This window comes from Chinchilla lanigera, unplaced genomic scaffold, assembly GCF_000276665.1.
Source record: "Chinchilla lanigera isolate Chin_1 unplaced genomic scaffold, ChiLan1.0 scaffold00036, whole genome shotgun sequence".
NCBI lineage: Eukaryota > Metazoa > Chordata > Mammalia > Rodentia > Chinchillidae > Chinchilla > Chinchilla lanigera.
The window spans coordinates 9,424,171-9,448,547 of NW_004955437.1; the positions used below are offsets into that span (position 1 = coordinate 9,424,171).

General features: G+C 52.7%; 3 protein-coding genes and 1 long non-coding RNA gene across 6 annotated transcripts in view; 2 read left to right on the forward strand and 2 right to left on the reverse strand.

Moving 5' to 3' along the window:
• Gtpbp2 (GTP binding protein 2) overlaps window positions 1-1,501 on the reverse strand; it is an 11,544-nt gene extending 10,043 nt beyond the window's left edge. The window contains exon 1 of one of the 2 annotated variants that reach the window (XM_013516823.1): window positions 1,302-1,501. In XM_013516823.1, the coding sequence (XP_013372277.1) occupies window positions 1,302-1,406 (105 nt within the window). In that variant the 5' untranslated portion in view covers window positions 1,407-1,501. Of the gene's footprint in view, window positions 1-497; window positions 794-1,301 lie in introns of those variants that run through there. The other variant, XM_005389784.2, reaches the window with a different exon arrangement.
• The window catches only part of Mad2l1bp (MAD2L1 binding protein), a 9,728-nt gene extending 541 nt beyond the window's left edge, over window positions 1-9,187 (forward strand). Inside the window, exons 2-4 of the mRNA XM_005389781.2 lie at window positions 5,265-5,387; window positions 5,827-6,092; window positions 8,303-9,187. Coding sequence (XP_005389838.2) covers window positions 5,342-5,387; window positions 5,827-6,092; window positions 8,303-8,815 — 825 coding nt within the window. The 5' untranslated portion in view covers window positions 5,265-5,341 and the 3' untranslated portion in view covers window positions 8,816-9,187. The remainder of the gene's footprint in view (window positions 1-5,264; window positions 5,388-5,826; window positions 6,093-8,302) is intronic.
• Window positions 9,188-13,110: 3,923 nt separating this feature from the next.
• Rsph9 (radial spoke head 9 homolog (Chlamydomonas)) lies at window positions 13,111-24,344 on the forward strand. 2 transcript variants are annotated; one of them, XM_005389787.2, is made up of 5 exons: window positions 13,111-13,387; window positions 16,526-16,694; window positions 20,082-20,211; window positions 20,523-20,669; window positions 24,124-24,344. In XM_005389787.2, the coding sequence occupies exons 1-5, from the start codon at window positions 13,161-13,163 to the stop codon at window positions 24,282-24,284; spliced, it is 834 nt and encodes a 277-aa protein (XP_005389844.1). In that variant the 5' UTR covers window positions 13,111-13,160; the 3' UTR covers window positions 24,285-24,344. The 2 variants fall into 2 exon arrangements, with proteins under 2 accessions (XP_005389844.1, XP_013372398.1); XM_013516944.1 differs by lacking the exon at window positions 24,124-24,344 and adding an exon at window positions 17,814-17,896 and having other exon boundaries at window positions 20,523-20,589.
• Window positions 20,778-24,117, reverse strand: LOC106149111. Its single transcript, XR_001235075.1, has 2 exons — window positions 24,019-24,117; window positions 20,778-21,082 (listed from the first exon to the last, which is right to left on the reverse strand). It is a non-coding gene; the product is annotated as an uncharacterized LOC106149111 (long non-coding RNA).
• Window positions 24,345-24,377: the final 33 nt, after the last annotated feature.

Sequence of the window (24,377 nt, forward strand, 5' to 3'; positions counted from 1 at the left end):
CCCCTCCCCCCTGCCGCCGCCGCCCTCCCCCACAGCCTCCTCCGCGTCGGCCGGGCCGGGAGGAGCGGGGTGGTGCCCGGCAGGCCACGCCCCCTTCCGCCCCAGCGGTGGCAGGGCACTACGGGATATTGAGTCCGCGGGCCTTGAGCCTCGTTCGGACGACCGCGCCTCCGACCTACATTTCCCAGGAGGCATCGCAGCGCGGTCTGCAGGTGCTGCGAGGCGGGGCAAGAGTGGGCTCTGCCAGGGGCCCGAAGGGAGCTGTAGTCTGGCTTCTGGTCCCCACGCGCAGAGCTCTTCTTTCTCTCTAGCGGGGGTGGGGGTCGGGGAGCCCCGCGGCCTGCGGCTGGGGACAGTCACTGGCACCGAGGGTTTACATCAGAATCGCCCTTTGTGGGCGCCCCTGGGTCTGGCCCCTTAACGGCGGATCCCGGACAACAGGTTGGGGATCCCGGACAGCATTGGAGAGCTGCAGAATTCAGGGAAACTAATCCCACCTTCGGTCCAGCTGCACCTCTGCCTCAGTTTCTCCCCCGATGGCCCGCATGCTGTTGGGGTGAGTCAGGAGCTCCAGGGCGGAGGCAGATGGTGGTTAGCCTAATTACGGCTGTTACTGTGGCGATGATTATGCCACCTTTATACGGTAGTCACGGCATTATTACCAGGCTGGCACCGTCCGAGGCAGGTTTTAGCCGCCCCGGGCACCGCAGTGGCCTTGACACGAGGCTCGAACCCATAAACAGCCAACAGCCAGCAGCCTGAGTGCTTCGAGGATGCCTGCAGCGAGTATTTCCCCCCTCCCCTTTGTTTTGAAGCTGGACCAATCCGGGAGAACCGAGTTTGGTTTCAAACCGGCCAGGGCTGTAGAAGGGACCAGTCCCCCACTTGGGGCGGGGCTGGGGCTCCGGTTACATCAGCCTTCGAGAGGGTGAGGAAGTAGCCCGGGAATAGAAACTTGGCCAGGAGCCCTAGGGGATTGTTGACTTTTGACTTTCTTGCCAAGCTGTCTCTCCTGTTCTTTAGTGGCTCTTGCCCTCAGTAGACAGTAAACACGACCAGCGACACAAATCAGTATACAAGACACCAGAAAGGTAGGGTGGAGAAGCAGAATTGCTGAGAGTCGGGACGCCAGAGTTCAATTTCCAGCCCCATGGCTATCTTGTGACTCACCATTCACAGTGAGTCCACTTCCCTCACTTCACAAACAAGGTGTTCATACACAGCCAAAAAATAAAACAGATTTTGCTTCCTGATCTCAGTTTTCTTTGGAAAACTGGAAGCAGCAACAGTGGCTTTCTTACCTCTGGTGATGCCTGCAAAGGTTCCAACTGTGTGGTGTCCATGGGCTCTTCCAAGGTCCACGTGCAGGCAGGCAGGTCTACTGTCGATGCAGTGGCTGTCCACATGGCATAACTCTTGCAGTGGAGAGAGCAAAGGACCAGAGTCTGTACAGGGCCTTCCAGGTCCAGCCAATGCTGTGGGTCTTCAGTGGTTGGAAGTACACATGACTTATCTCCTCAGTGTCCTGTGTGGTTGAGGGAAAGGTTATTTTGTAGCGCTCAACCCCAAACAGCATTAACAGGTCCACCTGAAAGACTGCTAAGAGACTAAGACTATGGAACTCAGTGGGAGACTTCAAAAAGGATGGGGATTGGAAGGGAGAGATAAGACCACACCCCAGTATTATCACTATCACCACCTCTGGGCCCTCTTGATAACCCGAGCCTGCTCCATTTGACTGGTAACACCTGTCCTTTTATCTACTTGGATCTTTCAACAGCCAAATCCCACACACACAATTTCACTTCATCCTAGTCCCCTGTCTGCTGCGTGAATATTTTTGTTTGTTTGTTTTTGTTTTGGTTAGTGTTTTTTGAGATGGGGTCTTGCTTTGTAGTCTAGGCTGGCCTTGAACTTGTGACAGTCCTCCTGCCTCAGCCTCCTGAGTGCTAGGATCATAGGTGTGCACCACCACACTCCACTTGAACCTCTTTTAAGAGATGGCAGGGATGACATTATGATAGCCCATGCCCAAACAATGTGACCTACCACAGACAGAAGTGACGGCTGGCAGAGGAGTAGGCTGAACTGGAACGTCTGTTCAGGAAGAGACCAGGATCTTGAGGAATGGAAGCTGGTATTATGTGACCAGGATCTTGAGGAATGGAAGCTTCCTGGAGGGGTTGCTTATGAAGTACCTATAATGTTATTGGCTGCGGGCTATGTATACATCATGGATACACAAGTCACGTGCAAACATGTTTCCTGGCTTGTAATTAGTCATTTATTTTTGTGGGTAGTATGTGTGCATACATTTTAAACTCAGATTTAGCAGTCTTTTCCTTTGTGTTTTCTTGGTTTTGTGTCACTCTAAGCCCACCTCACTCCTAGATTACAAATTCACAATATTTCTTCTAGGAGCTTTCCCCCGCAAGGGGATCCAACCCAGAACCTTAGTATGAGTTATCCATCCATTCTACCATGAGGCTGTACCCCCAACCCTTTTCTAGGGGATGAGGTTTATTTTTATATTAGATCTTTAATCCATTTGGAATGTATCTGTTTGTTGTGCACACATGTGTGCATACGTGTCAGGAGCTAATTTGAATTTTCTCCCGCAAATAGAGTTGTCTTAGGTTATTTACTTTGAAAAGTCACCATTTTCACTAAAACCTACATAGATCTGTTTCTGAACTCTTGCATTTTGTTTACCCTTAAACCAGTACCACAGTGTTTTCTGTTTTCTGTTTGTTTTTCAATACTGGAGATTGGACCTAGGGCCTCACACTGAGTTAAATTCCCAGTCTTTTTTACTTTTTTTTTTTTTTTGAGACAGTGTTTTGCTATATAGTTCAGGCTGACCTTGAATTCACTGTGTAACCCAGGCTGGGCTCAAACTCATGGAGATCCTCCTCTCTTAGCTTCCCAAGTGCTGGGATTACAGATGTGCTCACTGTGCCTGACTTGCTTTTATTTTTCTGACTGGGTCTTTTTACATTGTCTAGGCTCAATTTGAACTTGCAATCCTCTTGCCTCAGCCTCCCAAGTAGCTGGAATTACAGGCCTGCACCACCATGTCCAGCTGTATTTTGTTTTTTCTTTGCTTGGATTGTTTCCCTTTGTTGCAGTGCTGGGGACCAATTCCAGGGCCTTGGGTGTAGACAAGTGCTCTACCACTGAGCTAGATCCCTAGCTCAATACCACAGCATTTTATTTTATTTTTTTTAAGGTTTTTTTTGTTTTTTTTTTTTTCCCTGTACGGGAATCGAACTCATGACCTCGCACTTGCCAGACAGGTGCTATGCTGCTGAGCTAAATCCCCAGCCCCACCACAGCATTTTAATCATTGTACTTTTTGTAGTACTGTATGTTTTGATCTCTGGTCTCTTACTTCCTGAAACACACCCTCTTCTTCACTCTCATGTTCTTTCCCTGGGCTTTTTCTGTCTCTAGTCATCTCATAAACATTGCTGTCTTCAGAATCTCAGCCATTTTCATTCTATATACCCTCCCTGCGCGAGTTTGTCCACTTCTATCAGATAACTATCTGTATTCCAAATGTGTTCCTAAATATATCTTTCATTGGCTAGTGGGGACATCAAACTCAATCTATGAAAAACTGAACTCATTCATTTTCCTTAGTCATTCTGAAATAAACCTACTCTTCTTAGCTGGGCTGATGGCACATGCCGGTAATCCCAGCACCCTGGGAGGCTGAGGCAGGAGGATCACAAGTTCAAGCCCAGCCTGCAATTTAGTGAGACCCTAAATAAAAATTTAGTGAGACTCAAAATAAAAAGAAGGCTGGGGATGTAGTTCTGTATGAGATCCTGAGTTCAATCCCCAGTACTGCAAAAACAAAGCAACAAAACCGAGACTTCTTCTAGCGTTCCCTTCTCTCATTGAATAGCACAACTAGCCATACAATTGCCAAAGCCAGAAATCTGCTTGTCTTTGCAGACTTTCTGTCCCTCCTCCTCAGATCCACCACCAAGTCATACTAATGGTCTTTAAATACTGTACCTCTACAGTCCACTCAATTCTCTCCAGCCATTAGAATTACCCTACTTCAGGTCTCTTTCACCATACTGGGTAATTTGTGTTACTACCTGCAATCACTCTTTCTCTCTCTCTTTCTGTCTTTGAGGTTGAATCCAGGGGCTGGCACATGCTAGGCAAGTGCTCAGCCACTGAGCTACATTCCCAAGCCCTTTTATACAAATGTTTTACACATAGTGTCTTTGCTCAATTGCCCAGGCTGTCCCTGAACGTGTCATCTCCTTGCCTCAACCTCTTAAGTAGTCAGGATTATAGCTGGGCACTACTGCACCCAGCCCTGATCTCTTATCCTCCCTGGAATTCAACCTCTAGACGGCAGCCAGTGTAGTGATTAAATTTATAAAATGTAAATTTAATCTTGTCACTCTGGTACTTTATTTATTTTTGCTTTTTGAGACAGGGTCTCACTATGTAGTTCAGGCTGGTCTTAAATTCACTATGTAGTCCTGGCTGGCCTTGAATTCATGGCGATCCTCCTGCCTCTGCCTCCCAAGTCCTGGGATTACAGGTGTGCGCTACCATGCCTGGTTTACTCTACTATTTTTGTGTTTTTTTTTTAAATAGTAGGGAATGGTGTCGCACACCTGTAATCCCGGCACCCTGAGAGGTCGAGGCAGGAGAATTAGTTTAAGCCTAGCCTTGGAAATTTAGCCAAACCCTCTCTCAAAATAAAATATAAAAAAGTGCTGGGGAGCTGGGCATGATGTCGCACACTTTTGATCTCAGCACTCGGAAGGCTGAGGTAGGACGACCGCCTGAGTTTGAGGCCAGCCTGCACTACATAGCTAGACCCTGTCTCAACAAACAAACAATAGCAACAACAAAAAACACCAACCAAAGCAAAACAAAAAGGCTGGGGAGTAGATTTGTAGATTGAAGCGCTGGGCTCAAACCCCAGTACTGGTGTGTGTATTACGGGGGGCGGGGGGGGGGCGTTCCCACGTCCTTACAGGAATTAACATCGTTGATAAGGTTCTGACAGAGCTTGTTTACGGTCTTCAGCACCAAGGATAGGGCCGGGCACAGTAGGTGAGCGGCCAAGAGCTCATACAGGGTGCAGGATGCGCGGGGAGGACTTCCCGGAGCCCCTGGGTTCCCTGGTGCAAGCGTAAGCACCTGAGAGCTAAACTAGCACCAAGAAACTCAACTCTCAAACCCGCCCATCCCGCCGCACGGTGCCACCCCCTCATTCCCTGACGGAGCAGGAAGTGGGCGTGGCCTTTCTGTGACGCTGCGCTGGGGTGCTGGTTCTAACTGCTGCCTGCGGAAGGAAGAGGTCGCGATGGCCGCGTTGGAGCCGGAAGTGTTTCCCCCGGCTTCTGTCCCAGGTAAGGCGTGGGATCCAGAGCTTGGGGAGCCTTTGGAACCTGTTTCTTCCTTGCCACCACTCCCGATCGTTTATCTGACCCTTCTCCGGTCCTTGCCTGTCCCCGGTCGCGCGTGCGGCCCCGCCTAGTTCTGCCACGATTTCCTCACGCTGCGTTGCGCTGTCTCGGTTTCGGCATTCGGGGCCCGGTGTGACTACACTTTGGACTCATTTCCTCTGGCCAGGGCCTGGCGCTGTCAGAGGAGCCCCTGCCGCTGTCCCCGAGACCCCCAGCGTCCAGTCACTTAAATGACCAGGGCAGGTGGCGAGGTCTCCGTGCGGGTGTCAGGATGCCCCCCTTCGCCGACGTGACTGACGTGGTGACCTCAGGAACCAAGAAGACTCCCACTGACTTGTCGCGCTTTCCTTTTTCGCATTTTATCCTTCTGTCCTTGCATTAGGTTTGGAATGGTATGACAAATCGGAAGAAGCTCCTGATCCCCAGATAGACCTGCTTGAGACCCACTCTGCCCAGGAACCTCCCAACCCTTCTGAGCCCTTTTGCCCGAGAGACTGCTTGGTACCAGTCGTGTTTCCTGGGCCTGTGAGCCAGGAGGGCTGCTGCCGGTTTACCTGTGAACTTCTAAAGCACATCATGTACCAACGCCAGCAACTGCCTCTGCCCTATGAACAGCTCAAGCACTTCTACCGCAGAACGTCTCCCCAGGTGTGTGGGGAGAGCAGCTGGGAGGACTTTAGGGTCCTTAGATGGTAGGCAGGGAGAAAAGGGGTCTAAACTTCAGGGCTTGTATCAGGTGTAGCAGCTGAACGGTTTTTGGTAGCCTAACTCTCCGCACTTCTCTTGTTCTTCCTTTCTGAGATTCCTGTTGAGCGTTGCATATGGACTTCATGAGCTCTCTGTTAAACGTTCGGGGATGGTGAACCCAGGGCTTTTTTTGTTTTGTTCTCAAACGGTGTCACTGTGTGGTTCAGGCTGGCCAGGAACTCACTATAGCCCAGGCTGGCCTCAAACTCATGGCAGTTCTCCTGTTTAAACCTCCCAAGTGCTGGGATTACAGGCCTGCGCCGCCACACCTGGCCTGAACCAGGGCTTTGTGCATGCTAAGCACAGGCTCTACAGAGCTTCCTGCCCCCGCCCCTCCCCAACTTTGAACTAGCTCTCTAAATATTGGTTTCTTTTCTTTCTAAATTTTCACCTCTTTCTCCCCACCCCTATCCCCAAGTTGGGGATTGAACCCAGGGCTTTTTCACTGAGGTATTTCCCCAGCCCATTTTTTATTTTTTTAGGCAGGCTCTCACTTAAGTCCCAAACCTGTGATCCTCCTACCTCAAGCCTTTCAGAGTGATGGGATCACAGGTGTGTGCCACCGTGCCCAGCTGTTTTGTTTTTTGAGACAGGATCTACCTCTGTAGCCCAGGCTGGCTTTGAAATGAGATCCTCATGCCTCAGCCCCTACTTTTTTAGTGGATTTTTTTGCCTTTATATTATCTAACACATTTATTTATTTTTTGGAAGTCAGATTCTTAAGAGCTCTTTCTTTATATTCATGGTTCTTTTTAATAACATCCTGTTTCATAACTGTATGAACTTGGCTTATCTGGTTATCTGTTGTGTGTTTGAAGCTCTTCTCTGCTTTTTGCAGTATCTCTGTTTTGTCCAGACTCCTTTTTCCATTTGCTTTGGGATCTGACTTTCATCTTGAAGGCTTTCATCTGGTGAACAAACATTTCAGAATAAATCCTTGCAAGCTCTATGAGTGTGCCTGGGCCTCTCGGGCTGCTGGACTTTATCGTAAGGAGATTGGGTGGGAACCCGTGGAACTCCACAAACAGTATTGGCACATCTATGGGTGGAGAGAATTAGCACTTGGTCCAAGCATACTCACACAGGTTTTTACTCAGTCCCCTGTATTTACTGTTGTCTTAAACTGTAGCTTTGCCAGGGTTCTGCTGTGTGAATGTGTTTCTCTTGGTTTTTTGTTTGTGTGTTTCAGACAAGGTCTTTGTGTACCCAGGCTGGCCTTAAATTTGCAGCAGACCTCTTGCCTCTGCCGCTTGAGTGTTGGGATTACAGGCATGTGCTAACATGCCAGGCTTCGTCAAGATTCCTTTAATAGTAGCTGGTATTCAGCTCTTGAATTCTTTTCCATATCTATCTATCTATCTATCTATCTATCTATCTATGTATGTTTTATTTTATCTTGTTTTTGAGTCAAGGTGTTACTATATAGTTGTTTTTTTTTTTTCCAGTACCGGGAATCGAACTCACGACCTTGCGCTTGCCAGGCAGGTGCTGTGCTGCTGAGCTAAATCCCCAGCCCCACTATATAGTTTTTGAATTTACTATGTAGCCCAGGCTGGCTTTGAACTCATGACAATCCTCCTGCCTCAGCTTTTGGAGTGCTGGGAGTACATACAGGTGTGCACCACCATGTCTTGCATCTGTCTTTGAAAACTTGTTGCCTTGCCCAGTGTGGCCTGTTCAGTAGTTCTATAGTCTTTCTCAGCACTTATCTTCCTCTTTCTTTCCTCTTCCTTTCTTAGTTTTTGCTCAGTGTCTTGGTGGGAGCGTGTGTTAATAACCCATGTGTTTAACTTACTGTGTCTGACCAGAGGACCTCCAGAATTATCTTTATTAGACCACATACTCCTCATTCCTGTGCTTCGGTCTGGATGTCCTCTACCTCAGGGTACTGTCTTTGCTGTTCTGAGTGTAGGAGGATCGTGGTTGTGTACAAAGACCATATTTTTCTTTACACTGTAATGTTCTCTGATAAGACTCAGTGTGTGGTTATGGCAGTTCATTGAGCTAGAAATCCAGTCTGTGAGTCTGTCTGCACCTCCCACTGGGGGTCTTTAAAGGGCAGGCACTCCCACCTACTTTGTCATTGTCTCCCACTTGCTCTGTCCTCACAGGCAGAGGACACAGTGAGGAAGAAACCTCGGACTGCTAGCGAGGCAAGCAGCAGGAAATGCCAGCAAGCCCTGGCGGAGCTGGACAGCGTCCTCAGCCACCTTGAGGACCTCTTTTCCCGGACCCTGGTACCACGAGTGCTGATCCTCCTCGGGGGCAGTGCCATAAGCCCCAAGGAGTTCTATGAACTTGACCTGTCCCGGCTGGCCCCCCTCAGCGTGGACCAGAGCTTGAGCACGGCCACTTGTCTGCGCCGTCTCTTCCGAGCCATCTTCCTGGCAGACGCCTTCAGCGAGCTGCAGGCTCCTCCACTCATGGGCACCATCGTCATGGCGCAGGGTCACCGAGACTGTGGAGAGGAGTGGTTTCGACCCAAGCTCAACTACCGAGTGCCCACCCGGGGTCACAAACTCACCGTGACCCTGTCCTGCGGCAGACCTTCCGTCCCAGCCTTGGCCTCCGAGGATTATATTTGGTTCCAGGCCCCACTGACACTTAAGGGTTTCCATGAGTGACTGAGGCTGCTGCTTACGTGCTGTCCCTCTGGGCCCTAGTCACCTGTCTCTTGTGAGCCGAGCTTCTTCCCGGTGAGAGAAGGCAGCTTGGGATGGGCTGAAGGTGTGGCCGGGACCTTGATCGTTGTCACTGAGCATCCTCTCTGAATCAAGTTGATCTCCCCAGAGGGTGCTGGGTGATGCTTCTGTTTGGGGTGGGAGAGCAGAGATGGGGCCATAGGCATTCCTACACAGGTGGCAGTTTCTGCTTTAGCTCTGTCTTTTCTGGATTTTTGCCAGAGTAATATGTGTGTGTGGCTCAAAATGGATGAATTTGTGTATGAAATGAATGCAATCATATTAAATTTTCCTGAAATTATTGACTCAAAGAGACTTCAGCCTTGAGACTGTTTTGTTTTGTTTTTCTTCTGGGCCTCTTCAGCATCAGGGCTTCCAGGTTCTTTTTTTTTTTTTTTTTTTGTGCTGTCAGTCAAACTCAGGACTTTGTGCTTGGCAGGCAGGCACTGTGCCTATGAGCTATATCCCCAGCCCCACAGGATCTTTTACTGGTAGTTTTTTCTCTTCCTCAGCCCCAGGCCAGTCTTGGAAGTTAAATGACTTCTATAAGTGGTTTGATAGCAGAATTGGGATGACAGTCCCCATCAGCTAACTTCTAGCCCAGCGTTCTTTCCTTGCTACATACAGATCTCTGTGACCCTTAAGTTGCCCTTAGATTTGTGTGTCCAGAGCAGAGGTCACCTTTGGCAGCATCTGGGGTAGGAACTTACCTTACCAGGCCATTTGGTGCAAGTCCAGGGTTGTAAGGGCAGGGTGTGCCCTGTGCTTGGTCTGTAGTGAAGAGAATGCTGCAGGGAGCTGCACCGCACAAGACTGCATCTCAGTGCGCGAGCCACAGCCTTATTCCTTGGCAGATGGTCTCCTCTAAGCTGTTGTTGGATGTCACAGGTGCTGCTGGTGATCAATCAGGACAGAAGGCACAGCCCCTGGCTGGGCTTGGGGAGCTGTGTTTAAAAGGGGCCCTGGAGCTCTCCCTGCTATTCTAGGGTCTGTTCTCGCCTTCATATCCGGGAGGCCAAAGTCAGGGGAAGGGGGCTGAGAGCAGGGTAAGACAACAGAAGGGTCTTCACAAGGGTTCTCTTCCCAAAGCCAGATGTTTTCTAGAGTTCTGCCCAGCCCTTCTCTGTAGTTTTTTCCTTTTTTTTTTTTTTTTTTGGTTTTTCTCCGGTACCGGGAACCGAACTCACGACCTTGCGCTTGCCAGGCAGGCGCTTTTGCCGCTGAGCTAAATCCCCAGCCCTCTCTGTAGTTTTTTGATGGCTGCTGGCCATAGCTATTGGCGAAACTCTGTCCTCCTGCCTTGGCATTTTCTCTTCAGCTATCTGACTTGGCCATCATGAACCTCACTGGTGCCTCTCTGGCTTGACACAGCCCTGACCACAAGGGTTGGCACCCTTGGACCCTGTGGACGGAAACCCCCTGCTCATTTCCTGGAAGCAAATCGAGGACAAAGTCATCCCCCTGCTAGTGTTGGAGATGGTGTGGCCCTGAGTGTGCCTGTACATAAATAAAGGGGGACAGCAATATAGATGGTACAAGGTTACTGGGTTAGCTAATGTATATAAAGTGCTGGAAACATAGTATCTGACATGTATGCCGGTTTTTCATTGTGTGTGTTTTTTTTGTTTTGTTTTGTTTTTTTTTTTTTATTAAACTGGGGATTGAACTCAAGCCCTTGCTAGTCAAGCACTATGCTGCTGAGCTATATCTCTAGCCTCTTTGAGACAGGGTCTTGCTAAATTGCTTAGGTTAGCCTCAAACTTGTGATCTTCCTGCCCTAACTTCCTAAGTAGCTGGGGTTACAGGCATGTGCCACTGACCTTGACTCCCTATTTTAAAATCTCTTAAAATTAATTTATTTTAGTGGTGCTGGGGCTGGAATCCAGGGCCTCATGCATGCTAGGCAAATGCTGTACCATTAAGGTACATCCCCAGCCTCAGTACTATCTTTTTTCTCTCTCTCTTGTTTGTTTTTATCTTTTTGAAACACAGTTTCACTATGCAGTTCAGGCTGGCCTTGAACTCACTTTGTAGCCCTGGCTGGCCTCAAACTCACAACAATCCTCCTGCCTCAGCCTCCATAGTACTGGGATTACAGGTGTGCACCCCATGCCTGGCCTTTTCTTGTTTTGAGACAAGCATCACTATTCTACCCAGGCTGGTCTCCTCCTGGCCACTAGGCCTGGCTTTTTTTTTTTTTTTTTTTTTTTTTCTTTTTTCAGTACTGTATTTTAATTCAGCCTCCAGATGTCATGGAATTTCAGATCTATGTGATTCAGAATTTCAATTCTGCCCCACCCACAGGGAGGCTCCCTCTTGGCCTCTGTTGCCCAATGCCTATAACGCCCATTTCCTTTCATGCCCAAGACACAGCTCCCAGTGTCTAATCTGACAACACTGCATCGTGTGTGTGGTTGCCCACGTGATAGCTGGGGAGACTGAGCACCTTGCTTAAGTGGTAGAATATGGATTTGAACCCAGTGACCCATAGGCTAAGTGCCCCACTCGCCCTGTGGTTTTATTCCACATTAGCCAGGATTTGCCCTCCAGAGATGTTACACCTTTGTCTCCCTTCTGATTACTGGTCCTGACGTAGAGCCTACTGTCAATAGGTAAACAGATCACTGAGAACCAAATACTTGGGCTCTTTTCTGTGCAATGAGCACTTGAAGCATCTTCCACTAGCCAGAATTTGGGTTCTTCTCTGTCTCCTTACCTTGCAGGAGAGGAACTGGGCTATGTTTCCCCCCAAGGGAAGGAAGTGGGGAGGGTTCTGGCCAAAGGGAGTGGGGAAGTTGTGAAGAGGGGCTATAAACTGTTCTGAGATGGAAGGCATGTTAAACCGGGTCAGCTCCCTCCAATACTTTTTTTTAAAATTTTTTTGGTACCAGCAATTGAACTTAGGACTTTGCACTTGCCAGGCAGGTGCTGTCCAATACTTATTTTAAAAGCCTTCTTAAATAATGCCTAGGTAATCAAAACAAAGTAATTACGTGAAGAACTTAGACGCATGCCTATGGGCTTGGCCTTGGGGCCCAGGTCATTTTGATTTCATGAGTCTTCTCAAAGGAATCCCCAAATGAAAAGACCAGTTAATAACCATAAAGCCCAGCTCTACCAGGCAGCAAGCTTGTGGAGGAACGTGTTTGCAGTTCTCCTTGGCTGGGACCAGAGGTGGATATGCAGGAGCCTGGGGGTGCAGCGCCCCAGCTGCAGTGGGCCCTGCCCCTGTGTCTCATGGCTACATTTGAATCTTAACAGCAACAGCGGTGGGGCCCAAAGTAGTTAATGTAGGTGGTAGCAGTGGGGCAAGTGTAGGCTGTGAACACAACCCTTCCCTTTTCACCGAGTGGTCCTATGACCATGCCCTGTTGTCTAATGTGTGTGTGTGTGTGTGTGTGTGTGAGTTCAGACTGGTCTTGAATTCGCTATGTAGTCCAGGCTGGTGATCCTTCTGCCCCAGCCGCCCAAGTGCTGGGATTACAGGTGTGTGACTCCAAGCCTGGCTCAGTCTTGCTTAATCTTCAGTGAACACAGGGTGGACTAATTCCAAGGAAGGGCAGGAAAGGGACACGTATGTGGTTCCTATCCTGTAAGACACGGCTTGGGGTGGGAGGATTCTCAGTGTTCATGGACTTTTGCAGCCGGGCAGGCTCTCAGATTCTCTTCCTGAAATAATTCTGAGGCCAAAGTTGGACCTGGTGGCACAGGACTGTAATCCCAGCACTCGGCAGGCTGAAGCAGGAGGATCATTTCGAGTTTGAGGCCAGACTGGGCTATAGAGTGACTTCAAGGCCAGCCTGAACTACAGCAGCAAGACCTTGATTCAAAAAAAAATCTGAGGCCAAGAAGTGACTGAATCGGCTGAAATAGTGTAATTGGTTTCAATGTTGAGACGCACGCCCCACCCCCGGTACTGGGGACTGAACCCAAGGCCATCACATTGAGTTGCGTCCCCAGCCCTTTTTATTTTTTCAAGGCAGGGGCTGGGACTCCTGATCCTTCTGCCTCAGCCTCCTGGAGTGCTGGGTTTGTAGACCTGTGCCCACACAACTAGTGCCGAGGCTACATTGTATCTCTTTTCACATCCCGATTGTATGTGTATACAGTGAAGCTCTAAAGGTTGAGTTCGTGAAAGGGCTAGTGGCCTGAAATAACCCAGGAAGTGAGCCCAATAGGGACTTGAGCCAGCAAAAGACTGGGCCCCAACCCCGGAAGGGGCGGAGCGGGGCCCAGGTCGCCATGGAGACGCGTCGGCCCCGCAGCCGGGCGTTGGGGAGCCAAAGCCATGGACGCCGAGAGCCTGCTGCTGTCGCTGGAGCTGGCGGCCGGCAGCGGGCAGGGCCTCAGCCCCGACCGGCGCGCCGCGCTGCTCACCTCGCTGCTGCTTGTGAAGCGCGACTACCGCTACGACCGCGTTCTCTTCTGGGGCCGCATCCTCGGGATTGTGGCCGACTACTACATCGCGCAGGGCCTGGTTGAGGACCAGCTGGCGCCGCGCAAGACGCTCTACAGGTGGGGAAGATCCGGGACGGCGACAGGGAGACCCACGTGCGGGGATCTTGTGATGGAGCCAGGGAGGCTCCCCAGGAGACGGGGCCACCGGAGTGGAAGCCAGGTGTGGGGCTGAAGGCAGCTCAGCATCTGGCAGAGGTGTCCTGGACTTGGGGGCACCTAGTTCTGGCGGATGAGGGGAGCCAGGTGCGAGCCAGTTAGGGGAGCCAGGTGCGAGCCAGTTGTGGGAGCTGCAGTTCTGAAACTTGGAGTCGTGCAGACCCTCGGGAGGGGGACAGATGCATCACTTGACAGTTAAAACTAGAACAGAGTTGCTCACAGGCGCCCAAGGGTTCTGATCTTCTAGACAGCAGTCAGGTCAGGTGGTACAGGGGCAGGGTGGTGTCTCCTGGCCTGCGTACAGACCTGCAGTCAGAGGGCCAGTTCTGCAGCTCAGCGTGGAGGTGACCTGACCCAGGCAGCCAGATGTGTGTGTGTGTGTGTGTGCGCGCGTGCGCAGAGCTGGATGGAGAGGCCAGGGCATTTGAGCTTAGTCCGTGGGGTGTGGGGAGCTATTGGGGGGCTCTGAGCAAGGAGAGCCTGGAAGTGGGATATGCATTTAGGAGTCATTCTAGGTAGGATGGTGCAGCTTGGAAGGGTGGCTGAGGGAGTGGAGGGGCAGCTTGGGAGATGAGGTGGGCAGTGGCAGGACTTGGCGCTGGTGAGCCTCACGGTGGTGGGCTGTGGGATCATTGTCCTTCCCGAGGTGGCTAAATAAACGCCAGTGCTGCTGGCTGGGAGAGAACGCAGGTGGCTGCACCTGGGGAGACTGAATTCAGTGTGAGGTGCCCCGGGGAAAGAAGGAGAAGGCATAGAAAGTACAGACCTGAAGCCCAGAAGGAAAACTTGGGGATCCTTTTTTTTTTTTTTTTTTTTTGAGACAGCGTTTTACCCTACAGTTCAGGCTGGTCTTGAACTCACTGTGTAGCTCAGGCTGGCCTTGAACCCAAGGTGATCCTCCTGCTTCAGCCTCCCAAGTGCTGGGGTTACAGGAGTGCAGCACCATGCCCGTGGGGATCCATTTCATTTTATTGCATAAGGATTTGTTGAGCTCCTACTGTGTGCTGAGCACTGATTTAAGCTCCAGGAGTGCAGTGGTGAAGGGGACACTTAGGTGGGAGTGGGTGCTTGGGGAATGGGGAAAGCAAGACAGACAAACACTCCCATGACCTAGGTGGCAGATGGTGAAAGTTCTACCATCCAATGGGCTATTTTATCTTTTTATTTTTATTTTTTGAGATGGGGTCTGCTTATGTTATTCAAGTTGGTCTTGAACTTGTAGGGTCAAGTGATCCTATTGAGTAAGTACACACCACCCAGCCCAACTTTTGGGGCACTCTCTTAGAGATGACCTGTTTAAGAAGATGACCCTGAGAAGAGACCTGAAGTGCTGGGGAGTGAAGCATGTGGGTATCTGAGGGAAGATAGTTCTGGGCAGGTGCAAAGGCCCTGTGGCAGGTGTGTGGAAGCTGATAGAGACTAGAGTGGCTAGAGAGAAGTGAGTGCAGGAAAGCAGGGCAGGATGTGAGGTCAGAGGTGAGAGTAGAAAGCAATCATGGGGACCTTGATTGGGGACAAAGCTTGGCTCAATGGGAAGCCACCCAAAGGTTCTGCATAGAGGAGCGCCCTTGAGCTGCTTTAGATTTGAACAGTAGGTGGGACCGTGTCGGAACCAGGAGTTGGTGTGGAAGCAGGGGGGGAGGTTTGGCATCTCTGCAGTGTCCAGTGCAAATCACCAGGTGGTGACAGTGGCGATGCCGAGGTGGTTGGAGGCTGGGCACCCACAGTGCAGCTGGGCCTCTGGGAAGCAGGTGGAGATCGGTGGGGGGAGGCAGATCACTGGAGGAGGGCAGAGGGAGACAGCAGAGGGCCGTGGAGGTGGCTTGTGGGCTGTTAGTTTCCCCGGAAGCCTTTTCGCAGCAGGCCTGGGGGCACAGGGGAAGGAGGCAGGCAGGAAGGGCCTGCACAGGGCAAACTCTCCCTCTGAGGGAGGGAGCAGAGGTGGACAGGAGAAGTGCTTTGCAGGGAGGCAGGGACTCTAGAAGCTGAGCTCTTTTTCTGTTGAGGGAGAAGCAGCGGAGTCCAGCCCTGAGGGGCCAGAGGAGTCAGTGTCCCCTCTGCGCTCTTTGTGGGGTTCTGGGAGGGGTGGAGGGCCTGGAGCCAGCCTGGCCTCCCTGAGCCAAGAGGAAGGACCACGCTGTCACTCATGGGCTGAGCTCAAAGCAGGCGGGTGCCCACTACCAGGGCAGGGGCAGCTTCCGAAGCTCCCCCGGAAGTGAGGCTGATGACCCGGAAGAGATTTTCCTACCTGGAGCACACAGACAGCCCCCGTGAGGATGCTGCCCGTTATACACTTTCAGCCTGGTGGTGGTGGGGAAAGGCTGCACATTTTGGATTTGTCTCTTTCCCCAGGCTGAGGGGCTGCCCCTCTCTTGGGGTGCCAAGCAGTTGGCAGTAAGCCTGTCCTGTCTGTCCCGTGATGCTGTGATGTGGGTTGGGCTGGGCATGTTAAATAGTTTTTTTGTTTGTTTTTGTTTTGTTTTGTCTTTTGGAAATAGTGTTTCACTATGCAGGTCAGGCTGGCCTGAATTTACTTTGTAGCCCAGGCTGGCCTCAGACTCACAGTGATCCTCCTGCCTCAGCCTCCTGAGTGCTGGGATTACAGGTGTGTGCTGTCATGCCTGGTTTATTTATTTTATTTTTATTTTTATTTTTTTTTGGTTTTTCTCCGGTACCGGGAATCGAACTCACAATCTTGCGCTTGCCAGGCAGGCGCTGTGCCGCTGAGCTAAATCCCCAGCCCCCAATGCCTGGTTTAAATAGGTTTTTTGACTTAATGATATTTTCAGTTCAGCATGGGTTTATCAGGATGTGACCTCCACAAAAGTGGAGGAGCATCCGAACATGACACTTCTGTGAGCTGAGAACAATATAGTTGCATTTGTATCGCGCAGGAGAGCAGGCTACTCGAGGGGCGCTCAGGGCTTTGGGCCTGAGGGAGGGGAAGGCGCTGTTCGCAGTGCTGGGCCCCTGATTCCAGGGGCGGGGGAAGGAGCAGGGGTCCTGGGGGCAGAGCGCAGGGCCACCTTGTCATTGCAGCCTGAACTGCATGGAGTGGAGCCTCCTACCCCCTGCCACCGAGGAGATGGCTGCACAGGTGGCTGTGGTGAAGGGCCGCTTCATGGGCGACCCCTCGCATGAGTACGAGCACACCGAGTTCCAGAAGACGACAGCCGAGGGCGAGAAGACCTTCGAGGAGGATGTGGTGGTGAGAGAGGAGGCGGAGGAGGAGGAGGAGGAGGAGGAGGTGGGCCTAGGCTAGCTGGGACAGGGGCTCAGGCAGAGCTGGAACCTGGAAGATGCTCGGTTCCAGCCTCAGCCCCTAGAACAAAGCAAAACGAACAACAAACACACGTGTGCGCATGCGCCCAAGCCAGCCCAGTAGAAATTAGGGCAACGAGTACTGTTCTCATGACTTCACTGGGTCTGCCTGGCGCTCTGCTCCTGGGCCAGTACCTCCTGGGACCGTCACGCCGCCCGCCGTGAGGGAGGGCTGTCCTCTCCGGCTGGTAGAGGGAGGACCCTGAAGCGTGGGTGGGATAAGACAACGGGGCCGGGGCCAGGGAGGCGGGAGGGCTCTTGTGGAGCCTGGGGGCGCTGGGAAGGGGGTCAGGGAGTGTGCCCAGGGTCACACATACATTCACAGGTAGCACACACATGGATATATATGCGATACACACAAACATGTATACACCCAAACGTGTAATATGCATACACATAAGTATATGTGCAGCATATAATATGAATACATGTGATACACATATGCTCACATAAATATGTGTAATATACATACATGCACAAAACATGCGACACAGATAACATGTAAATATATTTATGATCCACACATACATGTGATATACATATACATGCACATGTAGGTGTATATGTGATACCCATAAATATATACATGAAACAGATGTGTAAATATATACATGGCACATGTTTTTCTTTCAGAGAGGTGCTGGGATGCAGACAGGGCCACTCCCCGTGGGCTTGTTTTTTTTTGGTCTTTTTGTGACAGGGTCTTGCTATGCAGTTCAGGCTGGCTTGAACTCACTTTGTAGCCCAGGCTGGCCTTGAACTCACAGCAATCCTCCTGCCTCAGCCTCCCGAGTGCTGGGATTACAGGTGTGTGCCACCATGCCTGGTTCCCACCTTACTATGTTTTTCACCAGTTTTTATTTTATGAGATCATGTGGCACAGGGTTCCATACTCCACAGTGCACAAAGGAATGTAGTGGCATTTCTTCCGCCCCACATCTGCAGTCACACCGACCCTCTTTCTGGGTGACATCAGTGTAACCATTGTGCCTCTGTGTGTGCACAGGTGTCAGAAGTGCAGGACCTCAGGCTGCAGCATCAGAAACCTGCACGGTGCCTGACCCCAGGGGCTCTAAGTTGCCATGAAGTGTGAGTGTAGCCACTTTGTGCAGATACAAACCTCAGTCAGCGCCTGACCTTTGCACACACTCTTCACCTCAACATAAACTGGATGGTTTGACACACGTATGACACACGTATTTCTGCACCTGCTCTTTTCCCTTGACAGTATCTTTTGTAGACCCTTCTGCATCCGTGTCTTAAAGCGCTTCCCCAGCTGAGTGTGGTGGCATGTGCCTTAGACCGCTCAGCCATCCTGACTTCCTGTGGCACATGCCTATAATCCTAGCACTCAGGAGGCTGAAGCAGGGTGATTGCGGAGAGTTTGAAGTCAGCTTGGGCTATATGGTGAGACCCTATCTCAAACAAACAAAACAAAATGGAAAAACAATAAAAGCAGAGCCACACTGTTCTTTGCCCCTGTGTGGGAATGCGTGGTGTTTAATCTGTGTCTGGGTCATGTAATTATAGATTCTGAGCCCCCAACCCTGGCAAATAGTGCCAAAGCACGTAATCCCTTACCTACGCCATTTGCAGTGAGCACTTGACTTGAAGGATCAATTCCTAGAGATACAATTGCAGGTCAGCAAGGGGCCTGAGGTTTGAAGCTGGCAGAGCCAGAGTTCCAACCCCCGCCTGTGTGTCTGGGTGGTGGGGCCTCCACCACTTTCACGGCCCCTGCCCCCTAAATGTCCTCTCCAGAGCCCCTGACTGCGGTCTGCAGGACTGGGCTGGTTCCCTCTGCAGGCTCCTGCAGAGCCAGTGAGCTGACATCTTCACAGCCCCGGGCCCACACACTTGCAGACTGCCACCTCCTAGCTCTCTGTCAGCCATGCAGCTGGCGCACGGGGGGGCAGGTGGACTGTGTTCCCCAGCCGGGGCTGCCCGCCCCAGATGGCTCTATGTAGCTCTTTCAGTCCTGGTGCCCTGCATGTTAACACAGTTAAGTTCGTCTGGGTGGAGCTCTAACGTGGGGAGATGCTTGCGGCAGTCACATGACACCAGAGATCAGGAGATGAAACTCCCTGTGTCTCCAGTTTTACTGTGAATATCCACAGTGAAAAAAAAGAGTAGAGCCAGTCTGCCAACATGTTAGTGATTTACCTTGAGGAGGTGAGATTATGAGTGCTTTAATCCTCTTAAGTATATCCTTCTGTATTATCCAAGTATTCTATCCAAGTGAGCGTGGTCACTTTTTCTTTTTTATTTTTTGAGACAGGGTCTTGCTGTGTAGTTCAGGCTGGCCTTTAACTTGTGGCAATCCTTCCGCCTCAGCCTCCAGAGTGCTGGGATTACAAGCATGCATCACTGATACCCGTCTACTTTCATATTGTGGTTTATTTTTGGTACCGGAAATCGAACTCAAGACCTTGCGCTTGCCAGGCAGGCGCTGTGCCACTGAGCTATATCCCTGGCTTTTATATTTTAAAAAGGCAAAATAAACAATGTTTAATCCAGGCATGGTAGCGCACACATGTAGTCCCAGCCACCCCTCTTGAGTCTGAGGCAGGATGATCACCACGAGTTTGAAGCCAGCCTGGACTACATAGCAAGTTCAAGGCCAGTCTGCGCTACACAGCAAGACCCTGTCTCAAAACAAACAAACAAATAAACAAGCCCCCTCCCCTAACAAGAAAAAGCAACATTTAAACATGATGAGAGAATATCTCATCATATATATCTCTGGAGGGGAACATAAACTGTTCAAGTGGCTGTCCCACAATGGGGGAAATTTGAGGGTCAGAGAGAAAAATTAAATGTTTTGTAGTATTTTATTTTTTGAGACAGGGTCTTGGTCTATAGTCCAGGATGGTCTTGAACTTGAACTTGTGGCAGTCCTCCTGCCTCAGCCTCCTGGGCACTGGGATTATAGGCATGCATCACCACCACGCCCATTTGTAGTTGTGAGTATGGTATCACTTGTTTTTTTTTTTTTTTTGGTTTTTCTCCAGTACCGGGAGGTATCACTTGTTTGTATTCACATTCAAGGAGGGAAAGAGAGGAGGGAGGGAGAGACGGAGCAAGGGAAGGAAAGAAAGAAAGAAGGTGGGAAAAGAAGGGAGGACTCTCCAGGAGGGAGAGTAAGGGTCTGCCAGGCATGATGCAGGGCCTGGCAGGGACACCGGCAGCCCCAGGGAGGAGGCTGTGTGGGGGTCCTTGCACCAGGGCAGAGCAGGCACAGCACCTGGCAGCGGGCCCTCTCCTGCCTTCCCAGGTCCACATCAAGGAAGAGACCCGCCTGGTGTCTGTCATCGACCAGATTGACAAGGCCGTGGCCATCATCCCCCGAGGCGCGCTCTTCAAGACCCCCTTTGGACCTGTCAATGTCAACCGGACTTTTGAGGGTGGGTTCCCTGACTCTCCCTCCCCCATGTGCCTTGGAGGCGAGGGAGGAGGAGGGGACGGCTGTATCCCTGAGGGTGCACCCTGTGTGCCCTGCTGCTGGCTGGCTTCCGGCTCGCTGGTCCCCATCTTTTCTGCCTGTGGCCACTTGAACCCCAGGTTCGTTAAGGGCCTGAGCTCCCTGCTTTTGTCCCTCTTGTAAGATCGCTGGTCTGTCTCCCTCTGGTGCCTCTCTGTGTGGTCCCTGCCGGCTGCCCGTGGGAGGAGGGTCTGTGGGGTGGGGCTGAGCACCCTCCCATGGCCTCCTCTCTAGGATTGCCCTTGTCGGAGGCCAGAAAGCTCAGTTCCTACTTCCACTTCCGGGAGCCTGTGGGCCTGAAGAATAAGACCCTACTGGAGAAAGCAGACTTGGACCCCTCCCTGGATTTCCTGGACTCCTTGGAGTACGACATCCCCAAAGGCAAGACTGCACCTGCCACTCTCCTCAGGGAGCAGAACCAGAGACCTGGGGGGAGTGGGCCCCCTATGGGGGTCTTTGGGGATGACGCTTCCCCAGGCCCCATCACAATAGCCACTCAGTGGAAGGGCCTCAGAGTTGTTTAGGTTCCACGAGTGAGCTCATGTGGTACTTGTCTCTGTGCCTGGTTTTTCACCTATCATAATAATGACCTGCAGTTCTACCCAGGCTAATCCCACAAATGATAGCATCTCACCCTTTTTTAGGGCTGCATAGTATTTCACACTGTACGTACCGTTTTTTTCTGGCCACTCACCAGTAGCCAAACTGAGGTAGTTTGCATTTCTTGGCCGTAGTGGATAGTGCGGTATGAACATGGGTATGTAGGTATCTCTTTGATAAACTGGTTTCACTGCCTGTGGAAATATACCCGGGGGTGGGATTGTTGGACCCAGAGCAGTCTGGACTGGAGGCAGGTTTGGAATCTTCCCCCAGACATCCCTAAAAGTCCTCACACATCTCCAACTTTAGTTTGGGTGTTCTGTCCAGTGCTTAGCCCATAGCTGTGCTCGGTGAGTGCTGTTCAGGTGACCTGGTGTCTCTCCAAACAGGTGTGGTTAAGGTGGCCCTGTCACAGGGACGCCTGCTCGCTGTGCCCATGGAAATGGGTGGGAGCTCGGAGCAGCTTGTCACTGGCAGCCTTGGTTTGAGAGGGAGGAGGGTGTTGGCCAGGATCACTGTCTTTGCACTGTGCCCTGGGTCTGCACTGCTGTAGGGGACTAGGTAGTTTTGGAGCCACCCGTTTCTAAGGTAAGGGACCCCTCCTGGGGGACACAGGCAGGGGCTGAGTTCTCTGACCTTGGGCTGCAGTGCACAGCTGGAGCTGTGGTCAGGAGGGCAGACTTCTAGGTGGTGCTGCCATGGGTGCCCTGTCAGCACGGCTACCAGCGGCTGCCTTGCACCAGGGGCCCCTGGGAACAAGCGGGTTGCCTTCACTTCCAGGAGACTTGGGGAGAGGAACTGAGACAGGTAGGCAAGCTCAGCTGCGGTGCGCAGTTTGGGCAGCAGAGGGCAGCAAGGGGCTGGCTGCTGGAAATGGCAGCGGCAGCCGTGGTGGTGGTGGTAGTTGGGGCAGAGCACACAGGAGAAAGGGGTAGCAGGGTTTGACCAACCTTCTGGGTGTTTATGTGGTTGGTGCTTCCTGCCCAAGTCCTTGGGCCTCCAGGCCCTGCTGCCTGTCTGTTAAAGGCGGGGACCATGGTGCCACTGTCTTCCACGGCTCAGGCCTGCAGGGACTCAGCTCTACCGTGTGGCCCCACTGGGGCAGGGATGGCCCCCACTGGGAACACATGGCCACATTTCGGTGTGTGACCGAGTTGGGGTCGCTGGTCTGGGGAGGTTAAGTGCCTGCTGCCTGGGACAGCCCTGTTCCGCACAACCCGCTCCAGCAGGCCCAGTCCTGGCATTGGGAGTGGAATTCGGCAGTGCGCCTGGGCCTGAGGTCTGCACACTGCCGCAGCAGGTGGGGGCCAGGCCTGGGAAACCCAGCGCTTCCTGCCAGAGGCTCAGGCCCCTTCCACTCCCTGGCTCGCACCCCACAATACAGCCCTCGGGGAGCAGTGGCCACTACACAAGGGGAGGGCCGAGGGGACTTGGGAAAATGAGGACTGTTCCCTGGAGTCCTAAGGGGGCCACAGCCAGTGGCTGCACCCAGGCCCACTGGCATCTTCAGTAAAAAAGTGAGTGAAGGTGACAGTGAGGGGCTGGACCCTCAGGTAGACACTACGTGACTAACGGCACGTCCCGAGAGTCTGTGTTTCCTGGGCGACCAGCTGAGCGGGGACAATGGCAGAGAGCAGGAGTGTGACAAGAATGCAAGCGAGGGAGGGGCAGCACTGTGCTGGCTGGTGACTCCGCTGCACTAGCACCCCTCGCCGGCTTGGCACTGCCCTCCTGCCTCACCAGGGGTGCCCAGCTCACCCCAGCTTCCCTGCTAGGCTTCTCCTGGGAGGCTATACTGCATGAGGTGCCCCCTGACCTCCTGCAGGCCAGAGGCGCAGTGACTTTGGTGAGCAGACTGGTGACAGTGCGCCCATGCAGTTTGGACTGGGGGATTCCAGGCAACATGTGGCCGGGAAGGCTGTGAGCCAGCTTCTGTGTGGGCAGAGAATGAGCAGGCCTGGCCATCCCTGATTCAGAGGGCTGTGGGTGGCTACAGGCCCTGAGGACTGGGAGGGACCAAGTCTCTAGGAAGCTGGCCTGATGACACTCGGGGTGCTGAAGGCTGCGGATGGGACCTTCCTGGGCCTGTGCTTCTTGCCAGAAGCTGAGCACAGTGGCCTGGGAGCACGCCGTTCTCTCCCCACCATCTCCCTAGGCAGTGCGCGCTGGAGCTGAGGGCTGGGAAAGCAGCAGGCCAGGGTGATGCAGCGGCCGGTCTGGGACAGTGCTCAGCCAGGGCCCAGGGCAGGGGACGCTTTGGTACTTTCTCCATGGGGTCCTGAAGGCACCGTGGGAGCTGACAGGTCGGCGTATGGATCCTACTCGTGCCACGCATGGGTCATGCACTCTGTGGTGGGGGTCTGGGAGAACCCAGGGGCTGCCAACTTTCTAGCCCCAGAAAACTGTGGTTTGGGCCTGAGCCGGCAGCTGCCCTGAGCGGGGCCAAGCTGCTACAAGGGTCACGGGTTCCTGGCGGGCAGGTCTCTCGGACGCGGGGTGGCCCCAGTGGGTGGGGATGGCGTTGGAGGCTGCTGGGCGCGGCGTGACTGGGGTGGGCCATGAGAAGCTGAGTGCGGGAGCCAAGCGGCTGGGCCGCGCTGGCAGCTGATGAAGGCCACGGGGCTCAGCACGCTGCCTGGTCCGGCACCAGAACCTTTAAAGCCTCTGCCTTCCTGGCAGGGCAGGAGCAGGGCCGCGGCTGCTCCGGGAGAGGCCTCATGCGCAGGGGAATAGGAGCCCCAGATCTGCATCCAGAGGCGACTTTCCCAGGCTCCTTCCTCCCACACAGCGGCTCCCTCCCTTGGACCTGGAGCTGGATTTGGCCCTTCCAGCCAAGTCCCTGTGGCGGCTGGGCTGCTCCCGTCTGCAGGAGCACGGACAGGGCAGGAACCGGGGTGGGGAGGCTCATTAGCGGCGCCCAGCCCCCTCCCACCAGCGGCAGCCCGGCCTGCCCGCTGCCAGCAAGGCCACGGAGCTGAGGCTGCCGAAGCCTCCTGGCACCGAGTGGGACACACTGGGATGAGGGCCATGGCAATCACCCCACACCAGGAGGCCGCAGCCTGTGTGGGGTGCGCTGTGGCACCGGGCCCCCCAGACCTGCCGACAGGAAGAGCATACTGGTGTGTTTCACCTTTCTCACTTCCTCCGCCGTCCCCCCAGGAGTGGTGCTGACGAGCTGTGCAAGAGCTGAAGGCCACTCGGAGGCTGACCCCGGCCCCTTCCTCTGCCTCCCCAGGGTCCTGGAGCATCCAGATGGAGCGGGGCAACTCGCTGGTGGTGCTGCGCAGCCTGCTGTGGCCGGGCCTCACCTTCTTCCACAGCCCGCGCACCAGGAACCACGGCTACATCTATGTGGGCACCGGCGAGAAGAACATGGACTTGCCCTTCATGCTGTAGGATGGGCCACTCGGGTGTTCTCCGCGTAGCCTAAACAGTATTTTCCTAAGTTTCTGTGAACTTGGCCTATTTATTCTGTCCTGCCTTCCCGCA